Source organism: Suncus etruscus, chromosome 15, assembly GCF_024139225.1.
Source record: "Suncus etruscus isolate mSunEtr1 chromosome 15, mSunEtr1.pri.cur, whole genome shotgun sequence".
In the NCBI taxonomy this organism is placed as follows: domain Eukaryota; kingdom Metazoa; phylum Chordata; class Mammalia; order Eulipotyphla; family Soricidae; genus Suncus; species Suncus etruscus.
The window spans coordinates 46,410,260-46,429,703 of NC_064862.1; the positions used below are offsets into that span (position 1 = coordinate 46,410,260).

General features: G+C 52.2%; 2 protein-coding genes across 2 annotated transcripts in view; one reads left to right on the top strand and one right to left on the bottom strand.

Annotated features, from left to right (window-relative positions):
* The window catches only part of LOC126031397 (peptidyl-prolyl cis-trans isomerase A), a 135,203-nt gene that overhangs the window by 21,536 nt on the left and 94,223 nt on the right, over positions 1-19,444 (bottom strand). The gene's annotated exons all lie outside the window — the stretch shown is intronic.
* On the top strand, positions 12,578-18,409 carry TBRG4 (transforming growth factor beta regulator 4). Its single transcript, XM_049789637.1, has 11 exons — positions 12,578-13,132; positions 13,850-14,315; positions 14,890-15,213; positions 15,839-16,010; positions 16,180-16,337; positions 16,498-16,605; positions 17,025-17,169; positions 17,252-17,497; positions 17,602-17,710; positions 17,798-17,912; positions 18,205-18,409. The coding sequence occupies exons 2-11, from the start codon at positions 13,902-13,904 to the stop codon at positions 18,304-18,306; spliced, it is 1,893 nt and encodes a 630-aa protein (XP_049645594.1). The 5' UTR covers positions 12,578-13,132; positions 13,850-13,901; the 3' UTR covers positions 18,307-18,409.

Here is a 19,444-nt window from a genome sequence, read left to right on the forward strand (position 1 = left end):
GGTACTCAGGGGTTACTCCTGGCTGTCTGCTCAGAAATAGCTCCTGGCAGGCATCGGGACCATATGGGACACCAGGATTCGAACCAACCACCTTACGTCCTGGATCGGCTGCTTGCAAGGCAAACACTACTGTGCTATTTCTCCGGGCCCTGCATGGGCAATTTTTGAGAGAATTGCCCCCCAGCTTCCCTGAGCTTTTCCGAATGTTCAAGAGCACCATGTGCCTTTTTGGGAGCACATATTTGTGTGAAAAGTTATTCTCCACATTGAACTCCAATAAGTCAAAGTACAGGTCTAGACTTAATGATGATCATCTTCAAGTCATACTGAGGGTCTCAACTGCTTCCTCTCTAAAGCCAAATGTAGTTCAGATTTGTGAGAAGTGCTGTCAAGTCTCTGGCAGCAAGGAATAGGCAAAAGATGCCATGTTCAGAAGAACTGTTCATGATCTTCACTCAATGTTCTATTCATGTTCAGAAGAAATAATTAAAACTGTTAATAATGATGTTTGAGGACTTTTTTTTTGTGAAATCCCTTACGCGACCCTGCCTCACCCCGACTTTGCCTCCTGCGGCCCCCAGGTAAATTGACTCTGAGACCCCTGCTCTAGGGCTTCTGACCTGTACAGATGGTTTACTTTAAAGTTATCATTCCAGCAGGCGATGGGTCTTATCAATACAAAAAACAGACTGGGGTACATGGCTCCCTTTGATGGAAGAGATGAGTTGGACCCTCCTTGATGGAAAACAGCCAAGGGTAAGGGATGGGGGCTATGTGATGGCCCCAGGAAACTAAAGGGCCTTTCTCTCCACACCACATACACTTGACCTTGTTTCCTAGAATTCCAAGACTAGACTAGTCTAGATGAATAGAAAAGCCAACATAGGGCCAGAGAGATAGCATGAAGGTAAGGCGTAAAGCCAACAGGGCAGAATGATAGCACGGGGGGGGGGGGGGGGGGGGGGGGTAGGGTATTTGCCTTGCATATGGTTGACCAAGGACAGGCCTGGGTTCAATACCTGGCATCCCATTTGATTCCCTGAGCCTGCCAGGAGCGACTTCTGAGCACAGAGCCAGGAGTAACCCCTAAGCACTGATGGGTGTGGCCCAACACAAAAAGAAAGAAAAGCCAACAACAGACCATACAACTCAGCCATGGGTGTGTGAGACAGAGACAGAGAGACAGAGAGAGAGTGCTGGGCTTTAAGGTACGTCTTGCAAGGTTTCAACCCCAGTTTGATCTCCACATGGTCTCCCTGAGTAACCCACTTGATCCTCAGCACCATCTGGATGACCTACTTAATCCCCACCACCACCAGGGTGATCCACTTAGTCCCCAGCATCACATCCTAGAGACCCTTGCAGTGAACCACTAATTGGGTGGGCTGAGAATCCCCAGGAGAGGTTCTTTAACCTACTGAAAACCACTTGGGAGACACAAAAAATATATAATAAAACCCAGTAGAGGCACACAGAGATCACCTGCACCTCACTATGGATGTGAAATACTTCCACTACTTTCTGAATGATCTCTCTCTTACTTTCTCTCTCTATATATATTTCTTACAATAAACTATTTTGGAAAAAAATACAATGTATTGTTCCTCCCAGTAGACCCTCATGGTCACTTTCTCGGCTCTCTCAGCCCAGTAGAGGCCTTTCTGGCCACTGCTTACACCTGCCCAATGTATCTGGCCCAGTGACGTGGAAACTGGGACCTCCAGAGACCCTCATCTCTCTCTACCTCAGTGTTTAGCCCTGTGGCTCAGAACTGTCCACTCTTAACCCTACTCTGCATCCCAGGCCTAGCCAGAAATGTGCACATAAGGGCACCCAGGCAGGAGGGCCTCATCTTATTCCCTGGCTTCACACTGATAGGCAACAATGACCACAAGGACCTTTCTCATCTCCAAGACCACCCAGCATCCCCAGAGCCCACCCTTCTCCGTGACCCAACTGTGCCAAACCCCGGAGCACTGGGAGGATGAGGGGCAAGGCAGAAGCTCACTGAAGCTATGGTGAGGTGTGTACACAGTAGAGTGAGGTGAAGTGTAGACAATGAAGTGAGAAATTGAAAGTGAGTCAAAGTGTCGAAGATGAGGTGAGGTGAGGGATATGTAGACAGTGAGATGAGGTGTAGAAGGTGAAGTAAAGTAAAGAAAGTAAGGTGATGTGTATATGGTATGGTGAGGTAAAGTAAAGGGCAGTGAGGTAAGACAAGGAGGTGAGGTGGTGAGGTGAGGTAAGCTGAAGTGAACTGAGATGAGGTGTAGACATCCCTGGGTTGTAGAGACTTGTCAGAAGGGTGAAAGACTCCAGCCTATGGCCTGCCCCAAGGTTGGAGACAGGAGCACCATCAAGCATGCTGACAGGGAGGAGAGCGTACAAACCTCATCCTGGGACCCTACAGTGCCCTCACAGATTTTGGTGTCCCACAAAGGTGCTCAGCAGACCCAAGATCCTCTTACAACAATGACATGCTGGTGGGTCTGAGGCTGCCCAGGCCTGGTTTCAGTCCCTCAGGGCCAAACTTGGCAGTACTCAAGGACTCCAATGCTCAGGAGTCCGGGAGTTAGATACCAACTCTGAGTTGGCTGATCTCAAAGAAGAAGGAAGCCTGTTTATGCCCTATTTCTTCCTGCAGGAGAGCAACTAAGCCTCAGTTTCCCCACCTGCTCTGTCCTAGGATCTGTTGCATAACTTGGGAGATATGCTAAGGCCAGGTCAGTGGGCCAGCAGACAGGCAGTGCCAGCCTCAGTTCTCAGAACCTTCTGGGTCTCTGCTTAGCTTAAGCTCAATGGGAGAGACCTTGATTCCTAAGAGCCTCATCCAGCTCCTCACAGACAAACAAGCTATTCCCCTCACAGACACACTGTCTCCCTCACCCACAGACATGCAGCTCTGAGACAAGGACAGAGAAGACATGGCTTCAGAGAAACACAGGAACAGTTCTATTCTCACTAAGCCTCAGTGGAAGAAGTCCAGTTATCAGAAAAGAGGACACAGAAGGAACAAGGCATTGGCAACTGTCGGGCAAATAAAGGGCTTGTGATAAGATTGGAGCAATAGCACAGTGGGTAGGGCATTTGCCTTGCTCGTGGCTGACCCAGGTTTGATCCCCAGCATCCCATATGGTTCACTGAGCCTACCAGAAGTAATTTCTAAGCACAGAACCACAGCGCTGCAGTGTGTGGCCCAAAAAAAGGTGCGGGGGAGAAAATTTCACAAACATGCTTTGCGTAACAAGTCCCTCACAGAACTTACCTTCTGAAGAAAGTGTGGTTGAGAGAAGAGGAAAAAGGGACCCAGACTGCAAATATCCCACCACATATTTAAAATTAAAAAAGGGGGTGAAGGGCTGGAGAGATAGCACAACAGTAAGGCTTTTGCCTTGCACCAGGCTGACCAGGGGCAGACCTGAGTTCGATTCTCAGCATCCCATATGGTCTCCTGAACCTTCCAGGGGCGATTTCTGAGCACAGAGCCAGAAGTAACCCCTGAGTGCCACTGGACATAGCCCAAAACAAAAAAGTAGGGGCTTGTGGGTAGATAGAGTGATACCTGGGAACAAGTAATATAACTGAGGAGAGAGTAGGGGGGGAGAAGCAATAGCACAGCAGGGAAGTCATTTGCCTTGCACATGTCTGACCAGGGTTCAATCCTCAGCATTCCATAGGGTCCCCTGAACCTGCCAGGAGTGATTCCTGAGCACAGAACCAGGAGTAACCCATGAGCACCTCCAAGAGTGTGGCCCAAAAATCAAAAAGAAAGCAAGGAGGGGCCGGAGAGATAGCATGGAGGTAAGGTGTTTGCCTTTCATGCAAAAGGACAGTGGTTCAAATCCCAGCTTTCTATATGGTCCCCCGAGCCTGCCAGGAGCGATTTCTGAGCATAGAGCCAGGATTAACCCCTGAGTGCTGCAGAGTGTGATGAAAGGAAGGAAGGAAGGAAGGAAGGAAGGAAGGAAGGAAGGAAGGAAGGAAGGAAGGAAGGAAGGAAGGAAGGAAGAAGGAAGGAAGGAAGGGAGGGAGGAGGAGGGAGGGAGGGAGGGAGGGAGGGAGGGAGGGAGGGAGGGAGGGAGGGAAGAAGGGGAGAAAGAGAGAGAGAGAGAGAGAGAGAGAGAGAGAGAGAGAGAGAGAGAGAGAGAGAAGAAAAGGGAGCAGGGAGCAGGGGAATGAGTGTCCATGCAGAAGCCAGCCTGGAAGTGACAGGCATCACATATGGTGTCCTGAGCCTCACCAGGAGTAAGCCCTGAGTACCTACTGGGTGTGGTTCCCCAAAACACAAAAAGAAAGAAACAAAAAAAACAAAAACAAACAAACAAAAAAAGCACACACACATACACACAGAAGAAACAATGCCCCTGGGCTCTGTCTGCTCCTGCTCTTTCCTTTCCTGGGAGCTCATAGCCCAGGAAACTGGCACTTCCCCATCCCTCAGGCTTTCCCTGGAAAACAAGACTGTGCTAATATATTCCGGGACCTTAGTGTTCTTGTATCTCCCAAGAAACATGCATTCCTTTCCACCCTGAGAGGAAATGGTCTGCTTGCTAAAAATCATTTTTAATTCAAAACCAAGAGTCCTGGTCTGGGGGAGGGAGTCAAGAGGACACACTGGGGAAGGTGGGAAGCTGGAACTTTGCATGCAAGAAACCCAACAAAACAATTTTGAGTAAGATTTTAATTAAAACATGAGCCAAGGGGCCAGAGTGGGGGCCGGAGAGATAGCATGGAGGTAAGGCGTTTGCCTTTCATGCAGGAGGTCATCTGTTCGAATCCCGCCGTCCCATGTGGTCCCCCGTGCCTGCCAGGAGCAATTTCTGAGCCTGGAGCCAGGAATAACCCCTGAGCACTGCCGGGTATGACCCAAAAACTACAAAAAAAAAGGGGAGGGGCCAGAGTGATGTGGGCATTTGCCTTGCACACAGCCAATCCAGCTTTGATTCCTGGCATCCTATAGGGTCTCCTGAGCCTTTCAGGAGTGATTTCTGAGCACAGAGCCAGGAATAACCCCTGAGTGCCATGGGGTGTGACTCAAAAAAAAAAAAAAAAAAAAAACTAAAAACTGAGCCAAGTCATGACCTGTCTGGACCTGTCCAAGAGGAAGTGGGTGCAAGCCTGGCACCCACCCAGCCTCTGGCCCCGCCTTCTGCCTCCCCTTTAAAGGCTCACGGTCACTGGCCAACATCATTCACCTCTCCCACCACCGTCTGCCATGCCGTCTGCCATGCGCTGTCTCGCCAGCCTGTCCCTGCTCCTCCTTGTCCTGGAGGCCACCCTGGCCGTGGCCTCTGCCCTCAACTTTTCAGGTAGGCCTGGGCTGAGTCCATCCCCTGGGGCTGCCCAGTGGGGCCTCCCAAACCCATCTCCACTCTGGGAGTGTGCCTGAGAAACCAGAAATTCTGGGGCCGGAGAGATAGCATGAAGGTAGGGCATTTGCCTTGCGTGCAAAGGACAGTGATTCGAATCCCAGCATCCCACATGGTCCCCCGAGCCTGCCAGGAGCAATTTCTGAGTGTAAAACCAGGAGTAACCCCTGAGCTCTGCCAGGTGTGACCCAAAAAAGAAAAGAAACCAGAAATTCTGCAAGTTGGATTAGGGACCAGGAATTATGGAGTGGAGAGGTCAGCTCCCTTGGGGACTGAGACAGCAAAGGAACAGAACAATGACACAGCAGGAGGGTGTTTGCCATGCACAAAACCCATTTGGGTTTAGTCCTGGCACCCCATAGGAATTCCCCCACCACCAGGCTGCCAGGAGTGATCTGTGAGTGTTGAGCTAGAAGTCAGCCAGGAGCACCACTGATTGTGGCCAAATAAAATGAAATGAAATGAGACAGGAGTGAGTATAACAGGTAGGGTGCTTGTCTTGCATGCAGCTGACCCAGGTTTGGTCTCTGACACCCTATACGGTTCCCCAAGCCTGTCAGGAATGATTCCTGAATGCAGCACCATGAGTAAGCCCTAAACATGGCAGGGTGTGACATCTCCCAAATAAAATAAAATGGGCCAGAACAATAGTTCAGCAGGTAGGGCATTTGCCTTGTATGTGGCCAACCAGAGTTAGTCCCCTGAGCACTGCTAGGAGTGATTCCTGAGTACAGAGTCCAGAGTAATCCCTGAGTACTGCCAAGTGTGGACCCCAAATCAAAAGAGTAAAAAGGTACAGACTACGGCCTGGAACACTGTAGCTGAAACATTGAGGCCACCAGCCCAGGTAGTGAATTGGGTGACGGGTCCCATTCTTGCAGGCTTGGCCTGACTCCCGGGTCTCACCGACCTGCTCTGTCGGCAAAGCACTTTCAGGTGGGTTTGTCCCTCCCCAGAGACTGTTGGGGTCTGGAAGCCGATTCCACAGGGAAGAATTGGGGCAGAGGGACCCAGCCTGAATGCTGCCTTGTCCCATGTGCAGGATGGATGGCAGTGTGCCCCAGCATCAGAGCCGACTTCAGCTCTTCTGAGGAGAATTGTATTGCCAGAACCCCCTGTGACACAGAAGAGCAGTGTCAACCTGGCACCAAGTGCTGCCCCAGCCTCGTCTGTGGACGCACCTGTGTGACCCCTCTCATAGGTAAGGTGGCCCCACAGCCCCACATCATGTCCTAGATGATGATGGAGCAGCTCACCCAGGTGGGCCTTAAGTTGGCCCCTCAGGAAGCCCCCGAACTTGGGCAGCCAAGCCCAGCTGGGCAGCTTCATGGTTCCATCCTGACGGTGTCACCAAGGCTGGGCAGTCTCTTTTCCCACCCAAACGAAGCCCTCCAGGTCACCCAGGACCTGCTGTGCTACACACACACACACACACACACACACACACACACACACACCATCACACACACACCATCACACACACACCATCACACATGTGTGCATACATACATGCATACAAATAATCACACACTATTACACCATCACACACCATCATGCACACGCACCATCACATACACACCATCATACACATCATCACATATACCATCACACACAATCACACATGTGTACACACATCATCACACACCATAAGACACAGGCACACACACGCCATCATAAACGCACAGCATAATACCAGCAGTTCTCTGAATGGCCCCAGTGAAATCAGCTGACAGCTAACTCTCTCTCACTCTCTCTCTCTCTCTGTGTCTCTCCCTTCCTCTCTCTCCTAGTCCCCAAGGTCAGCCAGTGCCCCAAGATACAATTCCCACTTACAAAAATGCCCTGCAATAAAGAGACAACCAAGTGCTCCACAGATGAGCAGTGTTCTGACAACAAGAAGTGCTGCTTGAGCCACTGCGGCATGATATGTCTGGATCCCGTTGCAGGTAGAATGCCAGGGGCCCCCCTCTGCCTCCTCCCACCTCACCATCCCCCAGGAATGAATGTGACTTCTCCTCTAGCCACTCCCTAGAAGGTGACACAGGAGAGGGACCTGGGAGGTGGGTGTGGCCACAGCCCTAAGTACCTCTGTGTTAACAGGACTCTGGAACATAGGAAGGGAGCCTTCATTCCTGGGGGCTGCGCCCTGTGCTGGGCCTCTCCACTTTTAGGGCAGCTCAGTCCCCAGACCTGCAAATCTGGCACTGCCCTCAGAGGGAAGCGGCAGGAAGAGGAGATAGTCTTACTCACTCAGACCCCCTGTCTCCTTGCAGTCCCCACTGTGCAGAAACTCCCAGAAGCCCTAGAGACTCCCATGACCACCCCCAAGGCACCCCTTCAGTGAGTGACCGGCCCACCAGATGCACTTACCAGGAGTGACTAGCTCAAGGGTGTCCAGAAGAACCTTTTCTTCAGGGGTCATCGAGAGTCATGACTCATCCTATGACTAATAAACCCATTCAGCTTCAAGGTTCACTGTCTCTGTGTCTGTCTTTCCTGGGTTCCTGTAAACACACTTGGCTTACAGGTTCACTATGTGCCTGTCCTGGGCTCCTGTGGGAGTGGTAGAGATGGGAATGAGAGCCAGATGTCAGCCTGCGGGGTGAGTGCATGTGTGAGAGGAACGCAGAACACATAGAAGCTGGGGGTGTCTGGGTCTCAACGAGCTCATCCACCATGTCACTATCACTAGGTCTGACCTGTCCTCTGAGGCACAGGCTCAGGAACAGGGACAAAAGTTACAGTGATGGTTCCAGATATTCAGAGATTGCCATGACCTCCTGCACAGCTGTGTTTGGGAACACGCCAACGACATAGGCAGTGACAGAGCATTCAATGCTACCACTTCCCACAGCTGTCCTCACCTTCCCCGATCACATGTGTTGGGATTCCAACAACTCAATTCCCTGACTATTGAGGGGCAACCACAAAGCTGCATACACACAGGCTCTAGGGGCCTCTGCACCTCTGATGCATGGGCTTCCTGTGATTCCCACAGATGCAACGATTCACTAGAATATTCCATAAAACTTCCCCAAAGCAATCTGCCTGCTCATGTGTTAGCAAGAATGCATGAATACATTAATTGAATACAGATATATGCAGGGAAGAAGGGATGAACACGAAGGGGTGAAGAAGGCCCTGAGACCTGCACCAGCAGAAAACTGCCTTCACTGAGTGAAGCTCCTCCCCTCGACATGTGGAATCCTCATGCTGGTCAGGAGGTCCTTCAAGGACCACCAGGAAGAATCCCTAAGTGTAGAGCTAGGAGAAAAATCTGTGTGACACCCAGTGTAATCACACAAAAAAATTTCCCCAATGCTTCAGATGCATCCCAGATGGGAGCCCTAAGAACAGAGGATCAAGTGCCCATCTGGGAGAGACGAGAGAACAATTGTAGAGTCAACCCTTATAGTTGAAATCTACATAGCATTACTCAACGTTCATCCTGAGGACTTCCTGACTTAGCATGTTACCATTAGCATCTCTCGGACTCTGACAAACGATGATTGTCTCACACACACACACACACACACACACACACACACACACACACACACACACGTGTCTGATATGAGGCTGCAACCCCCAGAAGAGAAATCTTTCCAGATGAAATTCACTCCTTGGGGCTGGAGAAGATAGCACAGTGGTAAGGCGTTTTGCCTTGCATGCGGAAGGACGGTAGTTGGAATCCCGGCTTCTCATATGGTCCCCCATGCCTGCCAGGGGCGTTTTCTGAGTATAGAGCCAGGAATAACCCCTGAACACTGCAGGTTGTGACCCAAAAACCAAAAAAAAGAAAGAAAGAAAAGAAATTCACTCCTGGCCGGGGCGGTGGCGCTAGAGGTAAGGTGTCTGCCTTGCCAGAGCTAGCCTAGGACGGACCACAGTTCGATCCCCCGGCGTCCCATATGATTCCCCAAGCCAGGAGTGACTTCTGAGTGCATAGCCAGGAGTAACCCCTGAGCGTCACCGAGTGTGGCCCAAAAAACAACAAAAAAAAATTCACTCCTAAAAATAAAATTAATACATTCTGGGGCTGGAGAGATAGCACAGTGGTAGGGCTTTTGCCTTGCACACAGAAGGATGGTGGTTCGAATCTCAACATCCCATATGGTCCCCCAAGCCTGCCAGAAGCTATTTCATAAGAGCATAGAGCCGGGACTAGCCCCTGAGCACTGCTGGGTATAACCCCCCCTTCCAAAAAAAAAATGAATACATTACTTTGGAAGGCCTGAACCACCCTGTGGAGGATATCCCAGGGAATGATACATGTGACAGGGAGAATCCCCTTTCCCAAGGGAAGGATGAGTTAAAAAAAAAAAAAAGCACAAGAAAACAAAGTACAGCATGACCTGAAAGGTAAATGAGAAAAGCTGATGGAGTAGATATTTCAAGGAAATGGGTTCTGGAAGACAGGAAGCAAAGTGGGAATGGATCTGGCCTGCCAAAGGTGGTCTGGAATGCCCAGATTTGTTGCCCTGTATAGAATACAGGAGGCAAATATGTCAAGCAGGAGAATATGATTGTGGTTATAGAGAGACAGATGAGAGGTGAACAGGTAAAATGGTCCCAGAATAAACCTAGAAAGAAGACATTCCGGTGAAATAAGCAGAAAATTCTGGGTGTACAAGACAAGGGAAAGACATCTTCCTGTGACATTACTGGATTCACTACTACTATGAATATGTTACCAGGAAAGAGGCAGAAACCAAGAAACTAAGACATAGTACAGAAGAGTAAGGGAGATAGCATAGAAGAGAAATCAAAGAACAGTAAAGTGAGACTCTAGTCTAGGACATCACATGTTCAAAGCAAAACAGGAATAATCAGTCCATTCTGGGGTCAGAAGGCTAGGAGAGAAGTCCTCAGTAAGATAGTGACTATTCTTATATGTGGGAACATATTGCAAGATTTAGACAAGTAGAGAAGGTTTTTATTTTTTTTAACTTGATTGGTTGATTGATTGATTGGTTTTTGGGTCACACCTGGCAGCGTTCAGGGGCTACTCCTGATCTGTAGAGCTCAGAAATTGCCCTTGGTAGGCTGGAGGACCATATGAGATGCCAGGAATTGAACCATTTACCCCCCCCAAGGCAAATGCCCTACAGCTGTGCTATCTCTCCAGCCCATAGAGAAGGATTTAAAGTAGAATTTTGGATAAACACATGAAATCTGTTTATTTCAGAGCCACATTCTGAGGTGTCTAGAGGCTATCCTGGATCTACTCTTAGGGTTTGCTCCTAGGAGATGTTCTGGGGACTATTTGGCTCTAGGAATAGAATACCACATCCTATATGCAAAAGATTTACTTCTAGTCATTGGACAGATCTCCCTGGCCTAATATGTGAAATCTCTACATTCTAAAATGCAGGTACAGAAAGAGACAAGAAAATTGTCTGCCACAAAGGATGACAGGGAAGAGGGCGAGAGAGAAACTGGGGATGTCCGTGGAAGGAAATGTGCACTGGTGAAGGGTGCAGTACTTAGTATGACTGAAACAATCATTAACAACTTTGTCACTGAAACATAAAGCCAATTACATTATGAGCAACCTTGTAACCACAGTGTTTAAATAAGTAATTAAGGGGCCCAGAGCGATAACACAATGGGAATGGGGTTTGCCTTGCATGCAGCCAACACAGGACGGATCCAGTTCAAATCCCAATACCCCATATGGTCCCCAGAGCATGCCAGGAGCGATTTCTGAACACAGAGCCAGGAGCAAACTGTGAGCACTGCCAAGTGTGACCCCCCCCAAATAAATAAGTGATAAAAAATCAAAGTCAAGGGGCCGGAGAAATAGCATGGACGTAAGGCGTTTGCCTTGCATATGGAAGGTCGGAGGTTCGAATCCCGGCATCCCATATGGTTCGCCAAGCCACCTGGAGCGATTTCTGAGCATAGAGCCAGGAGTAACCCCTGAGCGCTGCTGGGTGTGACCCCCCAAAAAAGTCAAAGCCAAGTATTAATTCCATGGAAATAAAAAAGTTGCACAGTAGGAAGCATTAACCAAAATCACATATAACCTCAGATATGTTTTGTTTGGCCTCAGTTTTGTTTGCACCTCAGTTTTGATTTAAATGCCAGTACTTATAAGTGACAACACAAAATTTCAAAATTGCGTATATATATATATATATATATATATATATATATATATATATTTTTTTTAACTGCAAAATAAAGACAAATGGTGCCTATAAAGTAGTCCTTATCAACTCCCAAGAAGGCCAACAGACAAGCAACGAGGCCAACGCTGCCCAGTCAGGAATGCAGGCAGTACCAACTGACAATCAAGGATGCCCCATCTCCAACTCTGCATAAGACTTCATACTTGCTGGAGGCCTCAAATAAATCTTTGTCTCCAGGCTTTTCTCTCTTCCTCTTTGCCACTTCTTGGGATACACAGACCCCTATGGCCCCTAAGTCAGCCATAAGAGGGGCCTGTTCATTTAAGGGCTGTGAAATCAATTAGAAGGGACTCCTTATAACTGTCGTTTAGGGTCAGTTGCCCACGGTAGCAGGACTCAAGCTGGAGTGCTGGGAGCTGGCTGCTTCTCCCGGACTGCTTTGCTGAATGTTTGCTTCCAGACCACTGAAAAATTGTGGACTGGAATCTATTTCTGTTACCCTGCTGCCCCTCCTGCTTTCCCCTTTCCTCTGTCCCTCTCCCTGGCGTTGATCTCCCTTGGGTTGATCTCAACATTAGCTCCCTCTCTCCAGACCTAGGGTATTGTCTGTAAAGCCCCTGGCTTCCCGGCCTTGCCTGTTCCCCTATTAAACTCGGTATCCAAAAACATTTTCTTGTTGGGGTCGTACAGCACTTCTTCCTAAATTACCCTTTCCCTATTGCTCACTCCACTTATTGTTTTTCCTCTTTCCAACGTATTATATTTACCAAGTTGTTCGTAACACAAGTCATGCCAGGCATTGCATGTTCTAATACCAATCCCATCACTTCCTCACTCATCTAAATCTGTAACTTGTGCCCTCCATAATAATGGAGATCGGGCAGACCGAGCAGAAACGTCACTTCCGGCCTTAGGCCCTGCCAAAGATGGCGCCTAAATGCGAGGGGCGTGTCCGGGACGTCCGTCGCGCGCCTTCAGCCAATGACAGTGCCTAATTGAGAGGGGCGGGGCCGAGACGACCAGCAGCGCCCTGCATCGCCAGCCTCGCTTCCGGCGTCGCTCCAGTGACGTCAAGAGCGCGCCGCGCTGCTCGGGGCCAGGCCGGTGCGGGGGCACATGGAGGTCAGTGATCGGGGCGGCCCAGAAACGCTGCTGCGGGAGAGTAAAGCCTAACGGATCTCGCGAGCACGAAGCAGGGCCGGGAAGGGGAAACGGGTGAGTTGCGCCTCCGGGAACGCTGTCCGGACCCCAGAACCTGTAGCAGGTGGCTGGAAACGCTGTGCTTGGTGGATCCGGCCCCACATCTGGACGCCCGACTTCCGGCTCGGTGCTGTCCAAATTCCCCAGAGCTCTCCAGGGTTCGGCCTCTCGCTTTGCAAGTTGCGGGGCCTCCGCGGTGCGGGGCACCATACTTCGGCATTCTCGTCGTTTGCATCTTTTTTTGCAGCCCGAAAAATCAGCTCTTGGGCCGGGCCGTCTGCCAAGTTACGGTCAGTCCAAGATCAAATACCGGCCCCGCTTAAGCAAGGAGGAAGGCCCAGGTCAGCTTTGCAGCCCCGCCCATGTCACCTTTCTAGTGAGCGAGACAGGCATCTAGAATCTCTAGGCTTTTAGGTGCATCGTCCCTGGGTTCGTAGTATGTGTTTGAAGAAGGTCAGGATCCTACAAGTGATGAAGTTGCCCGATTTCCAGGACCCAGGTTCGAATGAGTGAGGCTTAGAATGGAGCAAGGAAGAAGAGGGTTAAACCCGGAAGGCGGTCAGGGCTATATTCCCTGTCGAAGGATGAGTTCAAGGTTTTAAGTCAGTTGTTGGTGTGACCTGGCTTGCTTTGGGAATCCTCTCATTGCTGTGTCAGTATTAAAGTATATCCCCATAACCTGTATTAGTTCTGTGTGAGATTTCCTGGGCACACCTTTGTTTTAAACATTTGAACCAATTGTTTATAAGCTAGCCAGGGTTTGGGGGCAGAATCAGACAGTTTAGGGCTTCGCTCATACAAGGCTGCATCATTGGGCCCGTGCTCAACCTTAGCCAATCATTTTATGAGGGGAGCCTTTGGAAAAGTTAGGGTGTCTCATCTGGCTGTACTCAGGAACACTTGGCACTTTGGGGGTAGCTACCAGCATTGCTTGGGTGGGGGACCACAGGGTTGCAGCATGTAAGGCATGTGCTCCAGCTCCCTGACTTTTCTTCTTTGTTCTCTCTTAAACCTAAACTTCAGATCACTGCATGGGGTGGGGGTGGGGGTTCCAGAGTCTGGCTGTGATTCCATCCCATTTTCCCATCCTTATTTGTGAGAGTCAGGAAACTCACCTGTGCTCCATCTCCTCTTTCTTCCCTTCAGGGCTTTTGAATCTCTGGCTGGGAGATTCTCCTCCCTGCCACCCTGGGTCGGCATGGCAGCACGTCTGATGAAGCGGTGTACCTACCTCCTGAAAGAGTTCTCTCGTCTGGCCCCACCTGTGTCTCCTGCTGGCTCACTGAGACTTGTTGGGGTGGCCCATAAAGCTCTGACATCCTCGGCCGCATTGACCAGTTCTAACTTCCCGGGTTCCTTGTCAGAGCCGGTGGAGAAGCAGACAATATTTACTCCGTATCCAGAACGCCAGGAAGTGGACCAGCTCATCGAGAAGGCCACCCAGCCCGAGGAAATCCTGGACCTGCTGGGTGCTGGCCACTGCCTGCACCAGAACCATGCTGCCCTCATGCTCATCCAGATCTCACGCCTGCTGTCTGAGAAGCCAGAAGGGAAAGCCACGCTTTGCCAGGACACCCGCTTTCAGCAACTTCTCCAGCTTGCCAACAGCCAGGTGGGTCCAAGTGGGCATGTATTGGAAGCAGGAGGATCTCTGGAACTAGAGCTGAGTGACCTCTTCAGATCCTCAAATAGCACCAGGAAGAGAGACCCATGTGTGTTTGTAGCGCTGATAGTCAAGCTCGTTTCTGCCTAGTAGGAAGAAGGATGCCAAGGATGCCATCCACACAGGATGCTGAGTATGCTGGCATGTCTTAAACCCTGCTCTGCCACAAACAGCCTCCTCTCCAATATTGGGAGTATAAGGCAGGCTCCATGCTCTTGTCTGGGAGGAAAAGGACCATGGGCTAGGGCAGGGGATGCATTCATAGAGTATCTTAGGACTGCAGGGGTAAGTGCATCCTTAGGATTTCACGCCCAGTAAAAACAGTGTTGCCGTTGAACTTTCTTGTTAGTTGCACCCTGAAGTCACTTGACAGGTGTACTTCTAAGTGTAGAGCTCCCGAGAAATTGCTCTGATTGAGTCTCCTTGTCCTAAGGCCATTCCGCCTGCTGTTAGGGAGCAGATTTCACATGGGCCTTCGGCTCCTCTAACAGCATTGTGTGACCCAGCCGGTTCCCACCCCCAGGTAGCCACCGTGTGGCACGGGACCCTGGTAAAGCTGCTTCGGAGCCTCTACACCCTACCCCTCCCCTCGGGCTCCAAAGAGCTGCAGTCGGTGGAACAGGAGGTGCGCTGGCGCCTACGGCGACTCAAGTACAAGCACTTAGCCTTCCTGGCTGAATCCAGCGCCAGCCACATGCAGCAGAGGGACTCCCAGGAGCTGCTCACAGAGTTGCTGGTGCATCTAGAGCGGCGCTGGGCTGAAATCGAGGATGGGCGCACACTGGTGGCCCTCATGATGAAGACGGGGCACCTGTCAGAGTCACTGATGACCCGGCTAGAGGACAAGGTAGCCAGTGAGACAGCCCAGGGATTGGGACGGGTGAGATGGGGCTACTCCCCTCTGGATATGGGCATGGCACAGGGGCATCCTGGGTGCCCTGCCCCCTCAACTCTGCAGCCACCTAGATGTTCCCTGCGGGGTGCAGTCTGGACTCTGCCAGATCCCCAATGGCTTTGTTCACAGCCTGGTTTCTTTTTTGGTTTGGTTTGGAGGCCAAACCCTGCAGTGCTTGGGATACTCCTGGCTCTGCACTCAGGAATCACTCTTGGTGCTCGGGGGACCATATGGGATAGCCGGGATCAAACCTGGGTCAGCTGTGTGCAATGCAAATGTCCTCTCTGCTGTTCTATCAATCCAGCCCCAGTTCACAGTCTTTGTCAAGTGCATTGTGTCTACTAGCCAGCACTTAGAGATGCCATGTGCCCCATCCCTGGCTTCCCTCTGTGCCTACCCTTGTGGGAACCGGCCTGGTGATTGCCCAAGCCAGCTGCCCCTATGTGTGCCATGCCCTTTCTGGGGGTGTTGGACTGTGAGGAGATGGACCTGGGCCCAGGAGCTCAGGCCCAGTTGCTGTCCCGCAGGGGCCGCACTGCAGGGGCCCCCGCTGACAGCTGCCGGCTGTGGTTGGCAGTGTCTGGAGCTGGTGGAGCAGTTTGGCCCCGAAGATCTGCGGAAAGTGCTGGTGACACTGGCGGCTCAGAACCGGCGCTCGGTGCCGCTGCTGCGGGCTGTCTCCTACCACCTAGTGCAGAAGCCCTTCGCCCTGCCCAAGAACACCCTCCTGGACCTGGCCTATGCCTACGGTGAGCCCAGGGCTCCCATTCCCTCCATCTTGTGCTGGTGCCACACTGGGACTTGGGGGCCCTTGGGGGCTACGTTTGGCCACAAACACCCAGAGGCCAGGGCAGGTGGGGGCTCGGCCAGCTGCTTGCTGCCCCTCACCAATGCCACCTTGGCTTTGCTCTCCCGAAGGCAAACTCAGCTTCCATCAGACCCAGGTATTCCAGCGTTTGGCGGCCGACCTGCTCCCCTGCGTGCCTAACCTCACACCTGGCGAGGTTGCCCGCTGTGCCAAGTCCTTCGCCTTCCTCAAGTGGCTCAACTTCCCCTTGTTTGAGGCCTTTGCACAGGTGGGCAAGAGGGAGGGGGCCAGCTGTTGTCTCTGATGGCTGCTGATGCCTCAGCAGGCAAGAGGGTTCTCCATGAGCGGGCATGTATCCCCTTGGTTTGGGGGCTGGGGCAGGTCCTGTGTCCCCTCACCACATCCCTCAGTCTTGCCTGCTCTGCCAGTACATGCTCAGAGCCCCGGACATCCCTCTGCCTCACCTCTGCAATGTGCTGCTGGCATTTGCCCGTCTCAACTTCCACCCAGAACAGAGTGACAAGTTTTTCAGCCTGGTAAGGGGTTGTGTACCCACTCAGGGTGGGGGGACAGGTTGCCAGGGCCAAGTTCCAGGGGGTGGGGACAGCCCCATCAGTCTGTAATGGCTGGTGCCCACTGCTAGTCCTTCTCATCTTACAAGCTCCAGTGGTCTTACTCAGCCCATTGGCCAGTGTGTGGGCAGCTGCCCCACGTGTGCCTTCAGTCATGGTGATTGGCCTCTGTTTAGAGCACCTGCAGGCCCATAGCCTTCACCGCTGGCTCACTGATGTTCTCTTGCCACCCATGTCTGCTCCTCTCCCCTCTGTCCCCCATGGGAGAGGTGGCAGGCTAAACGGGCCTAGTCCGGTTCACATTCTTGCTGCCTCAAGGGCTGGATGGGGGTTCTGGAGGGTTCCCCAGGAGATGCTTCAGATCTTAATTCCTCCCTACACAGGTGCATGAGAAGCTGGGCCCAGCGCTGGCAGGGTTGGATGCAGTCATGCAGGTGGATGTAGTGTGGGCCCTGTGTGTGCTGCAGCAGGTGCGGCCCATGGAGCTCCATCAGGTTCTGCAGCCTCAGCTTCACAGCCTATTCTTAGGTGAGCCTGTGGGGCTGCGCTGGGACCACTGTGCTTCCTGGGACCCATTCTTCCCACCGCTTCTCCCTCCTCCTGTTCCCAGATGCCCGCTCGCCGAGGGACCAGAGCACCTTCCAGAAGCTGCTGCACATCAACGCCACAGCCCAGCTGGAACAGCAAGAGTACACAGGCCCCTTCCTCCCAGCTGCCAACCTGCGCCCCAGGCCCTCAGCCCCCAGCCCCCAGATGACACCCCTGCAGAAGGAGCTGCAAGAGAGCCTTGAGAAGCTGCTTGGAAGCCCCGAGCACGGCAGCTTCGCAGTGCCCACGCAGTATGGCTGGGTTCTGGGTGAGATGCCTTCCCAAGGCCCCATCTCAGGCCATTCTGCCTGGCAGGTCTTTTGTCACTGTCCTGGGGCTCCAGCCTCACAGCACACCCCTTCCCTACTACAGATGCTGAGGTGCTGTTGGATGCTGAGGGCCAGTTTCTGCCCCTGAGGAAATTCGTAGCCCCACACCTCCCCCAGCCCGACGGCCAGCCACTGCCTGCTGGGGCCAAGAGGTAGGCAGGAGCATCTGTGGACTATGCATAGGACTCTGCTGGGGCTGGAATGGGGGAGCCCAGCACACAACACCCCTGTCCCCTCAGGCTGGCGTTTCTGCGCTGGGAGTTCCCCAACTTTAACAGTCGCAGCAAAGACCTGCTTGGACGTTTCGTGATGGCCCGGCGCCACATGATGGCTGCAGGCTTCCTGGTGGTTGATGTGAGTCTGGGGAATGTTGTTAATGTGGGTATGAATCTGGGTGGTCATTATGAGTCTGGGAGACTCAGTGGTTAGTGTGAGTCTGGCCCTGTATGTCTCAGAGCTGAAGTGTCCCCTTGTCTGGTGCCTTGGTATTCCCTCACAGTTTGTCATGGCTTCAGATTCAGGCCTGTACTGTATGGTTCAGCCAGGGCCCTTTGTCTGCTGCCCTGGGGACTAGGGCCTGTATGTGCTGTCCAGAGCCATGGCTAGAGCCATCACATCCCCTCCTGACTGCCCCTGGCCCCTGCAGGTGCCCTTCTATGAGTGGCTGGAGCTCAAGTCTCAGTGGCAGAAAGGCGCCTACCTCAAGGACAAGATCCGCAAAGCCGTGGCAGAGGACCTGGCCAAGTGACCTACCATCGTGTCACCTTGGGGGCCTGGGCAGCAGGAGGGGACTGAGGATGATCTGCACTGCTGGGCCCTCATGGGTAATAAACATGACCTTTGGATTCCTACACCAGCAGGCCCTAGTTATGTCACCGCTCTGCTGGCTGCCCAGCGGAGAAATCAATGCCTTTTGGAGCTGAGGATTGGCCCAGCTGGGTTTCCAGATGGCCAGCTTATCCTCTCCAATCCCAGGTATCTGGTACTGCCAGGGAGCCTCCCTGGAGGCCTGCAGAGTCTACACTAGGTACCTGGTGTTTACTGAGTCATCACTGTCCTGCCTGATCCTAGGAGGTACTGAAGAATTAGGGTCCCTGGGTGGGCCAGGTTGAAGCCGCCCTCACTTTTCACGGCCCTTACTAGGGCTGTGGTTTCATGTCTGACACCAGTCCCACTCCCCAACTAAACCAGCTGCAGAGCTGCTGCTTTCACACACACCCCAGCCTCCCACAGTCCCCACAGGACAGAGGCTGATGGGAAGCTGCTCCTTCCCCCCACACGCAGACTGGCCTGTCTGGTCCATCTTGCTTGAAGTTCCAGGGCAGAGAAGAGCCAGGGTGGCCAAAGGGCTGATCTGGGCCAGGGAGGGGCTGCCTGGGGTCCTCATCTGTTGGTTCCTCTTCCCAGGAACAGCCCCAGTGGTGCTGCTCAGGCAGCCTGGCTAGGGAGGGATTCAGGAGGACTGCCTGGTGCAGGTTCTATGTCCTAGTGGGCTTCTGGGACATTGCTGGGAAACAACAGTCTGTTCTGCTCCTCACCCGCAGGGCTGAGGGGGACCTTGGTTTTCAGACTGATGAATTGAGGTTCCATTGCTTTACAGGACTGGGTTTAGTGCATAGCAGTTCTCAACTCAATTCTGACTGTTTGGGCTCACCCTAGTAGGGCTCAGGGGACCCAGGTCAGCAGCCTATGAAGCAAGAGCATTCCTTGTTATCTTTCTGGGCCCCAAGCACTGTTTTCTAATTGTACCTTCTACCTCTTCAAAGCTGGGCCAGAGCAATAGCTTAGTGGAGTGGGCATTTGCCTTCCATGCAGCTGACCCAGGTTTGATTCCCGATTCACCATGTGGTCCCTCAAGCCTGCCAGGAGTGTAATTCTGAGCACGG